We start from the raw sequence: 12,602 nt of genomic DNA, 5'->3' as shown, positions 1-12,602 counted from the left end.
CGTTCAAGGTCTCCCCGCACATCCCTATCTTTGGCCAAGAGCAGAGCCCGGGGTGTGTGGGCCAGAGATGCGCACCTGTGATTGGTGCACCTGGCCACTGGGTGGCAGTGTCACTCCACAGACACCCAGCCCCCGGGGCGTTTCCCTGGGCCGCCCCCTGCTGGTGGGGGCCTTGGGACAGGTCAGGGGAGCGTTGGCTGGAGGCGCCCTGGCCCGCTGGGGGGGTGTCTCGGGGTGGGGGAAGTGGGGGCTGGAGCCAGCACCGACACATGCTCCCTAGCGCTGCCCAGGCCTGTGGAGTCACGTGGGGCCGGGACTTTCCACCCCGCCTCTTCTGGAGGGGTTGGCATGAGCCACGGGATCAGGTTGCCGGTGATTTACTGCTCCTGTCAGGAGGGATAAAGGGTCCCCCGCCAAGGGAGGCAGGGTGCTCGGGGGACAGCGCTGACTCATGGTTAGTGCTGGCTCCCCACAGCTCTCCTGGCTTCTGTCCCCAGCTCCGGGAGGGGAGTGGGGTCCAGTGGTTAGAGCCAGGACTCCTGGGTTCTCTCTAGCTCTGAGAGGGGAGTGGGGTTCTCTAGCTCTGAGAGGGTAGTGGGGTCCAGTGGTTAGAGCCAGGACTCCTGGGTTCTCTCTAGCTCTGAGAGGGGAGTGGGGTCTAGTGGTTAGTGTGTGGGGGGAGCTGGGAGCCTGGACTCCTGGGTTCTCTCTCTAGCTCTGAGAGGGGAGTGGGGTCTAGTGGTTAGAGTGCAGGGGGAGCTGGGAGCCAGGACTCCTGGGTTCCCTGCCTTGCTGACGGAGCGGCTTGCCCCCGTTTGCCCTGGGAGCAGTCTCCATGTCAGGCAGGGCAGGAGGAAGCCTGTTACCCTGAAGGCCCCTGTCCCCTGATGACCCAGCAGCCCCCGCCAGGGCCCCAGCCCCTGGCGGTGCCCAGCTGGTAAACAAGCTGTGAGAGCCCAGGCAGGGCTGGGGCCAATTCCCCAGGAGAGCATGTAGCCCCCCCCACCCCCACTGGGAGCTGGGCCAAGGCAGGGTCACCCTTGGATCTGCTGGGCGGCTCCGCCAGGGTCGCTGCCTGTGTGCCCCCTTCCCCTGCGCTGCTCTCCCTGCAGGATCGGGCCCCTGGGTGGGGGAGGGAGGGCTCTGTGCTGCTCTCCCTGCAGGATCGGGCCCCTGGCTGGGGGAGGGGCTCTGTGCTGCTCTCTCTGCAGGATCGGGCCCCGGGCTGGGGAGGGAGGGCTCTGTGCTGCTCTCCCTGCAGGATCGGGCCTGGCTGGGGGGCTCTGTGCTGCTCTCCCTGCAGGATCGGGCCCCGGGCTGGGGAGGGGGCTCTGTGCTGCTCTCCCTGCAGGATCGGGCCCCGGGCTGGGGAGGGGGCTCTGTGCTGCTCTCCCTGCAGGATCGGGCCCCTGGCTGGGGAAGGGGCTCTGTGCTGCTCTCTCTGCAGGATCAGGCCCCTGGCTGGGGAGGGGGCTCTGTGCTGCTCTCCCTGCAGGATCGGGCCCCGGGCTGGGGAGGGGGCTCTGTGCTGCTCTCCCTGCAGGATCGGGCCCCGGCTGGGGAGGGGGCTCTGTGCTGCTCTCCCTGCAGGATCGGGCCCCGGGCTGGGGAGGGGGCTCTGTGCTGCTCTCTCTGCAGGATCGGGCCCCGGCTGGGGAGGGGGCTCTGTGCTGCTCTCTCTGCAGGATCGGGCCCCAGCTGGGGGGGCTCTGGGCTGCCCCCCCTTGCGCTGCGGGGAGCTCTCTCCAAGCTGCACGTGCTCTGTGCTGCGGCCGGGGCACAGCCCGTCCTGCCCTCGCTAACTAGCCGGATTTAGGCGGTCGGCCCCTGGCAGGCTGCCAGGCAGCGCAGCGCTCCCAGGAGCTGTCTGGTACGGTGTGGGCTGCCTGCCCCACGGGGTGGGGGGGCTCCCCGATCTCCCACTCTCAGCTTCTGTGCGCTCGGGCAATGGCCGCAGGCTGCCGGACGCACGAATGCCCAGGCCAAGGGCCACTGGCAGAGCCCAGACCTGGCACTGGTTTGTTATTGGAGGGTCTGGGGCAGGGCTGCGCTCCCCCCCGTTTGTTATTGTAGGGTCTGCAGGAAGGGACGGTGCCCCCCCCCCGCCCATATGTTGTTGGAGGGTCTGTGGGCCGGGCTGCGCCTCGCCCCCGTTTGTTACTGTAGGGTTGCTGGGAGGGACAGTGCCACACACGCTGGGTTGTTATTGTAGGGTCTGCAGGAAGGGCAGGGAGGACAAGTGTATTTGCTGCATTAGTTCTGACGCGGAGGGTCCAATGGAGGGTGCCAGGAATGGCTAGAAACATGCTGAGCCCACCACTGGGCACCCGCCCTGGCACCGTTCGCCCTGCCCGGGGGAAGCCAGCCCTCCAGCTGGGGAGGGGGCTCTTACCCTGCAGGCACCAGCCCCCTGACCACGCTGCTGCTGCTGGAGCCGCTGTCCTCATGGGCCTGGCCTTCGCCCCACGGCCGTGCAGGGGCCAGCACTGGGCGTGGGGCTGAGATGGGGCAGCGCAGGTGCAGGGGCTGGTCCCCAGTTCCTGCCCGGACGCTCAGCCTGGAGCTGGCTGTCGGGGAGGGACAGGGCATCCCAGCCGAGCTCGGGGCTCTTCATCCCACGGCCGGGGGGCTAATTCCAGACACTGGGCCCAACGCCCGGCCTGGAGCCTCTAACGCAGGGAGCCGCCGTTCCCAGGCGTCGCCAGGCAGAGCTCAGGGCTGGCAAACGGCGCCCGGGAGAGGCAGCTTCTTGGACCTTCAGCTCTGCACAGGGGTCCTGGCACAGCCCCCGTGTTGTCCCGTCATTCCCTCCCCCATGGCTCTGCCAGTGCCCCTCGAGCCTGACCCGCAGCCCCCTGCTGTGCCAGCCCTGGGCTCCCCGGGCAGGGCTGGGCCGGTGCCCCTCGAGCCCGACCCGCAGCCCCTTTGCCGTGCCAGCCCTGGGCTCCCCGGGCAGGGCTGGGCCGGTGCCCCTCGAGCCCGACCCGCAGCCCCTTTGCCGTGCCGGCCCCGATGCCCCTGGCTCGCTGCCCCCCAGCAGTGCCAGACCCGCACACGGGAAACGCCCTCCCCCCCCCCCATCTTTTCCAGACACTCGCATCAATGGAATCGTGATATGCAAATGACTTGCCGGCCTCTGGCTGCCGATTGGCCGACCTGCCTCTGCCAGCCTGGGCCAAAAGGACATTTTGTCTTTGAATGTAACTGAGAGTGAAAAACCAGCCACCGGGCCCTGGGGGCCACCGACCCCCCCCTCCTGCCCCGTGCCCCCTGGCCTGCCCTGCACCTGCCCGGTCCCCTATGCCCTGCCCCCCCCCTTGCCCTGTGCTAATCCATGGCCCCTCTTGGACCCAGGGAGCTGGAAGAGCCCCAGGGGCAGGCCCGAGTGGGCAGTGGTTGGGATGCGCTGCCCGTTGCCCGTGTGTGGTGGTAAATCCCCCCCCCCCGGGCTCTGCCAACCCCCCCTCTCGCCCCCGGCTCAGGCTCTGGGTCCAGCCGGGGGCTGTTTCATTTGTGGCATGTCACGGCGCCCCCTTGTGGTTTGCACGGCCACTTTCCTGTCACCTCTGCCTGGGGGGTTCCTGCAGCAAACCCCTCTGAGCTCGGCTGCCCTGGGGCATCTGAATCCAACCCTTGGATTGCTGTTCATTGAGACTCTGGGGGTGTGGAGAGCGTGAGACTGTGCTGCGGGGGGGAGAGGGGGGGGGACGGGATCAGGCTAGAGGCCTGGTGGGGGTGGTGACAGGGTTAGATAGTGGGCAGGGATGGGGTCCGGGTTAGAGGGCCGTGGGGTCAGGGGTCGGAGGGACGGGGTTGGAGATACAGGGCTGGGGGGGCGGGGTTGGGGTTAGAGGGACGGGGTGGTGGTGGAGGTCAGTCAGTGGGTGGGAGGAGGAGGCCCAGGACAGGGAAGCCGGGGGCGGGGGGCACTCAGAGCCTCCCCCTGGCCCTCCCAAGTCCCCTTATCTCCCCTGCTCTCCCAGATAACGGGCTATCGCCGCCCCTGGCCGGTCCCTTGGCACCTGCAGCCTGAGCTGGGGCTGGCCTGTGGGTCACTGCCCGGGGCCTCGGCTTGCCCGACTGTGCAATGGGGACAGGAGGGGCGACCTGCCTGTCGGGGGAGCTCCCGCCGGGGGGAGGCGTCGCTGCGGCCACTAACCGGGGCTTGTTCTCGCTCTGCTGCAGGTGGCTGGATGGGAAACGCAAAAGAAAGAGCAGCCAATGTTCGGTGAAGAGCAGCATGTCAGGTACTGTGTGTCCTCTGCCTGTCTGTGCCCCAGCCCCCGGGCCAGGCCTGTCCATTCCCCCCCCCCCCCCCACCCCGTCCGGGCCTGTTCCGTCCCCCTGCCCCCGGGCCAGGCCTGTCCCTTGCCCCCCCCCCCCCCCCCCCCCGTCCGGGCCTGTTCCGGCCCCCGGGCCAGGCCTGGCCCTCCCCCCCCGTCCGGGCCTGTTCTGTCCCCCTGCCCCCGGGCCAGGCCTGTCCAGTCCCCCCCCCCCCGTCCGGGCCTGTTCCGTCCTCCAGCCCCCGGGCCAGGCCTGTCCATTGCCCCCCCCGCCCCGTCCGGGCCTGTTCCGTCCTCCACCCCCCGGGCCAGGCCTGTCCCTTCCCGGTCCCCCGCCCGGGTCCGGGCCTGTTCCGTCCCCCTGCCCCCGGGCCAGCCTGTCCATTCCCCCCCCCCCCCCGTCCGGGCCTGTTCCGTCCCCCAGCCCCCGGGCCAGGCCTGTCTATTCCCCCCCAGGCCTGTTCTGTCCCCCTGCCCCCAGGACAGGCTGCGGGCGCCCCAGGGCGTTGTCTTGTGCCCCGGCTGATGGGTCAGGCATGCAGCTGTTTTCTCCTTGGCGTCGTCACTGGGCCCTGGCCTAGGCTGGGGGGGGGCACCACAGGCGGGTCAGTGCCCCCTTCCCGGGGCACTCGGCGTCCAGGCCAGGAGGGCGCAGGGTCCTGCCCTGGTCGGTGCCCCCCCCCAGGAGATCCGTCCCTACAGCGCCCTAGGGAGGGGCTCGGGGTCAGGTCAGGGCCTGGCGTGCGGGGGCCCAGCTCCGAGTCCCAGGGAGGTTGGGCCGGGGCAGCTCAGGGTATCGGCTCCAGCAGGCTGGACAGTGGGGCCCTGCGGGCGGGAGATAAACCCACTGGCTCAGCAAACAACACGACCTCTGTGACGGGGGGGCCTGTCCCAGGGACAAGGCTGGCAGAGCTCCCCAGGCGGATGGCAGCAGGGCCGGATGCTTTTAGGAGCATGGAGGGGCTGGTGTGGGGCGTGGGAGGGTCCGGGGGGGGAGCGTGGAGGGGCTGCTGGAGAGGACGGCGTTGGGGGGCACGGGCTGCTTAGGGTGGCTCTGTGTTTCCTGAGTCAAGTTCCTGGGTTGCAGCGTCCAGCATTTTCCATGCAAGACCCTGGCTCCTCCCGGCACCGCCAGCCGCACCCGGCGCCACCTGAGCTGCCCCCTCCGCCCGCTTGCGTCCCCACCTGGCAGAACAAGGTGCCCTCGAACCCAGGGGGCGTCTCTCTCTGTGTCCCCAGCCTTGCTGAGCGCAACGTGCTTTGGCTGGCTGCTCTGCAGCCCGGTGGACATGCCTGCATTGCCTCTGCTCTGCGCCCTGGGCGTGCCTGCCCTCAGCTCTGCCCGCTGCTCGGCACTCGCCCCGGCCCCAATTCTCTGTGACACCCTGCCCCACACACGTCCTTCCCTGCCCGTGCGCTGCCCGGCCCCGGTCTCTGCGCCCTGGGGCTGCAGCACGGAGCAGAACAGTCTCGCCTGGTGTCTGGCTGAGTGAATGTGCCGCCCCCCGGGGCACCTGCCTGCAGGCACAGGGCCTGGGTCCCTGACACCCCTGGGGCTGTCCCGGGCCAGGGGACTCCTCTTCCACAGCACCCAAGGCTTCCTGCAAGCCGTGGGGCTCCCCCTCTTCCCCGAGCGCTGGCTCCGCAGGGCTGTAACCTCCAGGCTCCCTTCTCCCCAGGGTACATCCCTAGTTACCTGGACAAAGATGAACAATGTGTCGTGTGCGGTGACAAGGCAACCGGCTACCACTACCGCTGCATCACCTGCGAGGGCTGCAAGGTGAGACGCGGCCCGGCCGCCCCCACACCTGCGGGCCAGCGGGCTCCCCCAGCCGGCAAGGCAGGTGCCTGGTGCCTAGGGCACAGCCAGGCCGCGAGAGCTCTGGAGCTCAGCCTGGTCTGCATGTGGAAGGGAGACCTCTGTGGGGGCTCAGTAGGGGGCACCTTCCTATCACTGAGCTAGGGGGCGCGGTGCTGCAGGAGGCTCGCTGGGGCGCTCTCCCCTCTGGGGCAGGGGAGCTGTGGCGACGTTGGAGGAGGTCACAGGATCCTCCGTCACTTCCTGTTCTAACCTGCCACGTAACTGTTGCCGTGCTGCACCCCAGAGGTGGCTGCACCCCTGTGCCGGGAGAGCCATCCCCACGATACCAGCCCTGAGCCTGTTTGGGAGCCTGTGGGGCTGCACAGGGACTCCCCCTGCACCTGCCTTTCCAGGGGGGTGGGTGGATAGGTTCAGGGCTGTCTCTCACCGGGGCCCGTCCTGCTCCCCGCAGGGTTTTTTCCGACGGACCATCCAGAAGAACCTGCACCCGACCTACTCCTGCAAGTACGATGGCAGCTGTGTCATCGACAAGATCACCCGCAACCAGTGCCAGCTCTGCCGCTTCAAGAAGTGCATCGCCGTGGGCATGGCCATGGACTGTAAGCGGGAGGGGGAGGCAGCCAGCGGCTGGGGGGTCCCGGGGCCAAGGGCCGGGCTGGCTCGCTCGGTATTGGAGCAGCACTGCAGTCCCTGCTTACAGGCCTGTCTGGGGGCCATTTCCCCAGGGCCGGTGCCTGCCGGGGAGGGGGACCCCAGACCCGCCTCCATTGCTGGCCCCCCTCTTCCAGCCACAAGCCGGGGGAGGGGGGGCAGCCGCAAGGGCAGCAAGGGGTTAACGCCGGAGGGGTGGGGTTGCAAGTGTGAGATAATGACATGTATTCCCCCCCCCGGGGAGGGGAAGGTGGTGATCACCCTCAGTACCCGTGGAGGCAGGTGGGGCCGAGCCCCGAGAGGGGCTGCCCCGTGGGTAGCCCAAAGCCCCTGACCTCGCACTCGTCACTTGGAACGTGGCACTGGGGTTCCCCCCCCAGGGCAGCTGGTGTCCCCCTGGGGTGCACCCTCTGCCCACTGAGAGGCTCCCCCAGGGCCCTTGCTGTGGCGCCCTGGCCAATCACCATGGCCGCTGTCTGGAGCTGAGCTGGGATTGGACCGGTCAGGCCCCGCCCCCTGTGCTCACGCCCCGCCCCCTCTGCGTGCTGCCCCCAGTGGTGCTGGATGACTCCAAGCGGGTAGCCAAGCGGAAGCTGATCGAGGAGAACCGAGAGCGGCGGCGCAAGGAGGAGATGATCAAGACCCTGCAGCACCGCCCGGAGCCCAGCGCCGAGGAGTGGGAGCTGATCCACGTGGTGACGGAGGCGCATCGCAGCACCAACGCCCAGGGCAGCCACTGGAAACAGAAGCGGAAATTCCTGGTGAGCGCCCTGCCCTGTCCCGCCCCGCCCTGCCTGTGCGCCTGCGCACCCTGGGGGCAAGCCACGGTCCGGAGCACGGACTCGCACCTGCACCCCGGGCAAGCCCTGCCCAGATGCTCCCTCGCAGGCGTGCAAGCCGCAGTCACGCACACGCACGTTCACGTGCTCACGGGCCCTGGCCCGCTGTGCAATGCCCGCTCAAGCACACGGCCCTCCCCGGTGCCCAGAGCCGTCACACCGCTGCAAGGGGCTGGCAGTTGGTGGGGGACACTTTGATCCCACCCCTGTGCTCTGTGGCCTGTGCAGCCCGTGTGTGGGACCCGTCCTGCTCCCCTTCCGGTGTGGGAGTGCCGTCCCTCTCCCGTTGGGCTGGGAGCCTAGAGACCAGGGTGATGGGCCCATTAGAAATCTGGTGGCACGACACTGTCCTCTCCAGAGCACTAACCTGAGCCCGTCCTCTCCCCCTGGCTCTGCGAGGCCCCTGTGACCCATCCATCCTCCATCGTGGGGGCAGGGCGACCCTCCGGCTCTGTGCCCCGCTCAGCCTTTGCTGAGCCCAGGGAGCTGGTTTGGGTCAGTCGGGTTAGAGGGGAGGTCTCAGGATGCAGCCGTTGGGAACTGGGCTGAGACTCAGCAAACTCATTGTAGACGCGTGTCACCAAAGCGCTGCCAGATGGGGGCACCCTCCCGACTCTGCTGACCTAGGCTGGGTCTAGTGGCTTGGGAGTGGGGGCTGGGAGCTAGGATTCCTGGGTTCTCTCCCCATCAACACCCTGGAGAACGAGCCCGGTTCCATTCAGGCCCTGGTGCTGGCTGCGGGGCAGTGCCCAGGGGTTTGCTGGAGCGCAGACGGGGTGGGCAGAGGCTAACCCCAGAACCTGCAGCACAGGAGAACGATGGGTCCCCCCGGGAGCGAGCAGGAGAAAACCCAGCCCCCCTCCAAAGGGCTCGTCCATGCCCGGGTCCTGCCTCACCCACCGGCCCCTCCAGCTGCCAAGGGGTTAATGCCGCCTCGTGTGGGTGAGTGAAGGGCACAGCTCTGAGTGGGGAGGTGGGTGTCCCACAGCCCCTTCCCGCGCCGGCCAGGGTTCGTCTGCTGAGGGGGCTCCCTCTCCTGGCCACAGCCCCTTGCTGCCATGGGAGAGCCAAGGCGCGGGGGAGAGGGTGCCAGGACTCCTGGGTTCGCTGACCAGCTCTGTGCCCTGGCCGAACGACTCCCTCTCTTACCCCGCCCCCCCTCGCCTCTCCCCTGACCTGGCCACAAGGGGCTGAGCCCCTTCCCCTCTTCCAGGGTGGGGGGCAGTGGGGGCTCACGCAGGGAGGAGGCTGGGGACAGGGGTCCAGGCAGCGCACTGGGCGGGCCGGCTCCCTGACGGGCTGTCCCGGCCTTCCCCACAGCCCGAGGACATCGGCCAATCGCCCATGGCCTCCATGCCCGACGGGGACAAGGTCGACCTGGAGGCGTTCAGCGAGTTTACAAAAATCATTACCCCGGCCATCACCCGCGTGGTGGACTTTGCCAAAAAACTGCCCATGTTTTCAGAGGTAGGCGGGGGCAGAGACGGGTTGGGTGGGGGGCAGAGAGGGGGTTAAAAGCAGGGGGAAGAGGGAGGGTGGTCGGTGGGGGAGGGGAGATGGGTTGGGGGGCAGAGGGGGGTTAAAAGCAGGGGAAGGGGGAGGGTGGTCGGCAGGGGAGGGGAGACGGGTTGGGTGGGGGGCAGAGAGGGGGTTAAAAGCAGGGGGAAGAGGGAGGGTGGTCGGTGGGGGAGGGGAGATGGTTTGGGGGGCAGAGGGGGGTTAAAAGCAGGGGAAGGGGGAGGGTGGTCGGCAGGGGAGGGGAGACGGGTTGGGTGGGGGGCAGAGAGGGGGTTAAAAGCAGGGGGAAGAGGGAGGGTGGTCGGTGGGGGAGGGGAGATGGTTTGGGGGGCAGAGGGGGGTTAAAAGCAGGGGAAGGGGGAGGGTGGTCGGCAGGGGAGGGGAGATGGTTTGGGGGGCAGAGAGGGGGTTAAAAGCAGGGGAAGAGGGAGGGTGGTCGGTGGGGGAGGGGAGATGGTTTGGGGGGCAGAGAGGGGGTTAAAAGCAGGGGAAGGGGGAGGGGAGATGGTTTGGGGGGGCAGACGGGGTTAAAAGCAGGGGAAGGGGGAGGGTGGTCGGTGGGGGAGGGGAGATGGTTTGGGGGGCAGAGAGGGGGTTAAAAGCAGGGGAAGGGGGAGGGTGGTCGGCAGGGGAGGGGAGACGGGTTGGGGGGCAGAGACCCGAGGACTGAGGGGGTTAAAAGCAGCGGGAGAGGGGGAGGGGCAGGGCCTGGGGGGCGGAGTCCAAGGGGGAAGTGGGCGGAGCACGGGGCAGCCGAGGTCTCTCCCGTGTCTGACCCCGGCTCCCCCCGGCAGCTGCCTTGCGAGGACCAGATCATCCTGCTGAAGGGCTGCTGCATGGAGATCATGTCGCTGCGGGCGGCCGTGCGCTACGACCCCGAGAGCGAGACGCTGACGCTGAGCGGCGAGATGGCCGTCAAGCGGGAGCAGCTGAAGAACGGCGGGCTGGGCGTGGTGTCCGACGCCATCTTCGACCTGGGCAAGTCACTCTCCGCCTTCAACCTGGACGACACGGAAGTGGCGCTGCTCCAGGCCGTGCTGCTCATGTCCTCAGGTAAGGGCCAGCGGGGGGCGGCCGCCCCCTCACCCACTGAGCCCTGCTGCTGGGGAGGGATATTCCCATCATGCACCAGGCCACATGGCTGATGCTGCCCATGGGGCTGGGGGGCGGTTCCTTCCCCCCCCCCCCGTGAGCTCAGCTGAGATCTCCACAGCCTCCCCCCCCCCATCAGCTTCCCTTGCTGGGGTCCCCATGCGCCCGCAGCGGGGATGCACCAGCTCAGCGTCTGTAGGGAGGGTGACGCGCCCGCTGCTGGTGCCCACTAAGAGCGCCAGGGGAGAGCCCCGGGGCGCAGGAGACAAAGCCCCCAGGGAGCCCAGAGCCAGAGCTGTTGCTCAGGTATCAGAGAGAGCTGGAGACGGAGGATCATGGTGGGGCTAGCTGGGGGCAGGGAGGGGTAGTTGTGGAGATGAAGGGATAAAGGAGTATTTATGGGGTGGAGGGGTACAGGGGTAATGATGGGCCTGACTAGCCAGAAAGGGGGAGCGATGGGTTTGGCTGGGTAGGTAGGGGGGGTGGTTGGAGGAGCACAAGGGAAGAGGTGGGGAGGGAGAGGTAGATAGAAGGGGCAGGATGCGGTGGGGGGGTTGGATCGACGGGGGCGGGTAGCCAGCGATGGGCGGGGAGGGGTGGATAGGGGGGCGGGATGCGGTGGGGGGGTTGGATCGATGGGGGCGGGTAGCTAGCGATGGGCGGGGAGGGAGGGATGGGTAGGGGGGGCGCGATGCAGTGCCGGGGTTGGAGGGAGGCGGCGGGTAGCCAGCGATAGGCACGGAGGGCAGCCGTGGGGCTAGCCCCTCGGGTGGAGGCTGCGTTGCCCCCGGCCCCCCCTGATGCCCGCCCGTCCCGCCCGCAGACCGCACCGGGCTGTTGCGGGTGGAGAAGATCGAGAAGTGCCAGGAGACCTACCTGCTGGCGTTCGAACACTACATCAACTATCGCAAACACAACATTCCCCACTTCTGGCCCAAGCTGCTGATGAAGGTGACCGACCTGCGCATGATCGGCGCCTGCCACGCCAGCCGCTTCCTGCACATGAAGGTGGAGTGCCCCACCGAGCTGTTCCCACCCCTCTTCCTCGAGGTCTTTGAGGATCAGGAAGTCTAGGGCGGGGGGAGGGGAGGGGGCGAGGGGGCGGGGCCAGGACTCGGACGAGAGCCCCGCCCCCAGCCCCTCCTGGACACGTTTTACTTGGTTCTTTTTCGTTTTGGTTTGTTTTTCTAAATATTGCGCGTGGGTGTCACCCGGCAGCGCCGACACCACCACCACCACCCCCGCGGAGGGGGTGGGACCATGGGGGGGGGCTGCTGTCGGGGTGGGGAGGGAGGGGCAACACTTTTCAAAAACCACACAAAACATGAGCTTTTTGGGGGGGGCGGAGGAGTTGGATTTGGAGTAGCGGGGGAGGATAAGTGGAACCTGGATCTCCTTTCGTCTGAACCCCTCAGTTATGTGGGTGCTGGGGGGGTGGATACATAGCCCTGGTTTCAACCCAACTGCAGGAAGAACCCCCCCACTCATAGAATTCTCCGTCCCATCACCTCCCTGGCACTGGGCTCAGCTGGCACCTCACGGCTCCCCCCAAATAAACCTCTCTCGTTCCACGGACGCTATGAATTTTGTTTGTTTGCACAGGACAGTCCCAGACGTCAGAGCGTTTGTTTCCTTTATTATTTCCTTAGGTGGTTTTGTTTTTGTTCTTTTTAGCATTTATTCCCTCCCTGAGAGGCTAAAATATTAACTAACTGCACTTTGAAAAGAGAAAAGCTATTAAATTATTAGTGGGGAGAACCCGGGCGCAGGGAGAGGGGGTGAGGTTAGAGGGGGGGTTCGGGCCACGGAGCCGAGCGTGAACGACAAATGCACTTTTTTTTATTAAAAGACGAAACTCCAGCGGGAAGTCGCTGGTTAGATTCCCAGGGGTGCCTCGATTTCCCATCGAACTACAGGGCGCGAAGCCAGGGTGCCAGCTGACCCCCATGCCAGGGTTGCAGGATAGGACCACCGGAGAATCTCAGCTCCCTGCTACACTGGAGAATCGGGGCTCCGAGGTTGGGCTGTCAGGTCGCTTGCCCTCTCCCCACCTCCCTTCCCCCTCCCCCCCCGAGAACCCGCCACTTCGGCCCATCTACCTCTTAGGCTGGATGGGGCGGGCAGGTCTGTCCTGACACCCCAATCCCCCCAGCACACCCGCCTCTCCCCCAGTGCAGGCGCCTGCCGAGGGCCGTAGTGCCAACACTTTCCCGAAGGCGAGGCAGCGGTGGGCGAGGGAGAGAGGCTCCGGCCCGCAGGGGTTGGGGGCTGTGCTGAGAGGGGGCGGGGGGAAGAGAAGAACTGGTCGAAAACATTGGCTCTAAAGTATCAGAGGGGTAGCTGTGTTAGTCTGGTTCTGTAGAAGGAGCAAAGAGTCCTGTGGCACCTTATAGACTA

At 67.4% G+C, this 12,602-nt stretch overlaps 1 protein-coding gene across 1 annotated transcript in view; it reads left to right on the top strand.

Annotated features, from left to right (window-relative positions):
- THRA (thyroid hormone receptor alpha) overlaps positions 1-12,602 on the top strand; it is a 42,995-nt gene extending 30,393 nt beyond the window's left edge. The window contains exons 4-10 of the mRNA XM_044999910.1: positions 4,186-4,247; positions 5,963-6,063; positions 6,557-6,704; positions 7,312-7,517; positions 8,916-9,062; positions 9,908-10,166; positions 11,029-12,602. Coding sequence (XP_044855845.1) covers positions 4,186-4,247; positions 5,963-6,063; positions 6,557-6,704; positions 7,312-7,517; positions 8,916-9,062; positions 9,908-10,166; positions 11,029-11,279 — 1,174 coding nt within the window. The 3' untranslated portion in view covers positions 11,280-12,602. The remainder of the gene's footprint in view (positions 1-4,185; positions 4,248-5,962; positions 6,064-6,556; positions 6,705-7,311; positions 7,518-8,915; positions 9,063-9,907; positions 10,167-11,028) is intronic.

This window comes from Mauremys mutica, chromosome 25 (assembly GCF_020497125.1).
Source record: "Mauremys mutica isolate MM-2020 ecotype Southern chromosome 25, ASM2049712v1, whole genome shotgun sequence".
NCBI classification, from domain to species: domain Eukaryota; kingdom Metazoa; phylum Chordata; order Testudines; family Geoemydidae; genus Mauremys; species Mauremys mutica.
This window is presented reverse-complemented; position numbering and strand designations above follow the sequence as displayed.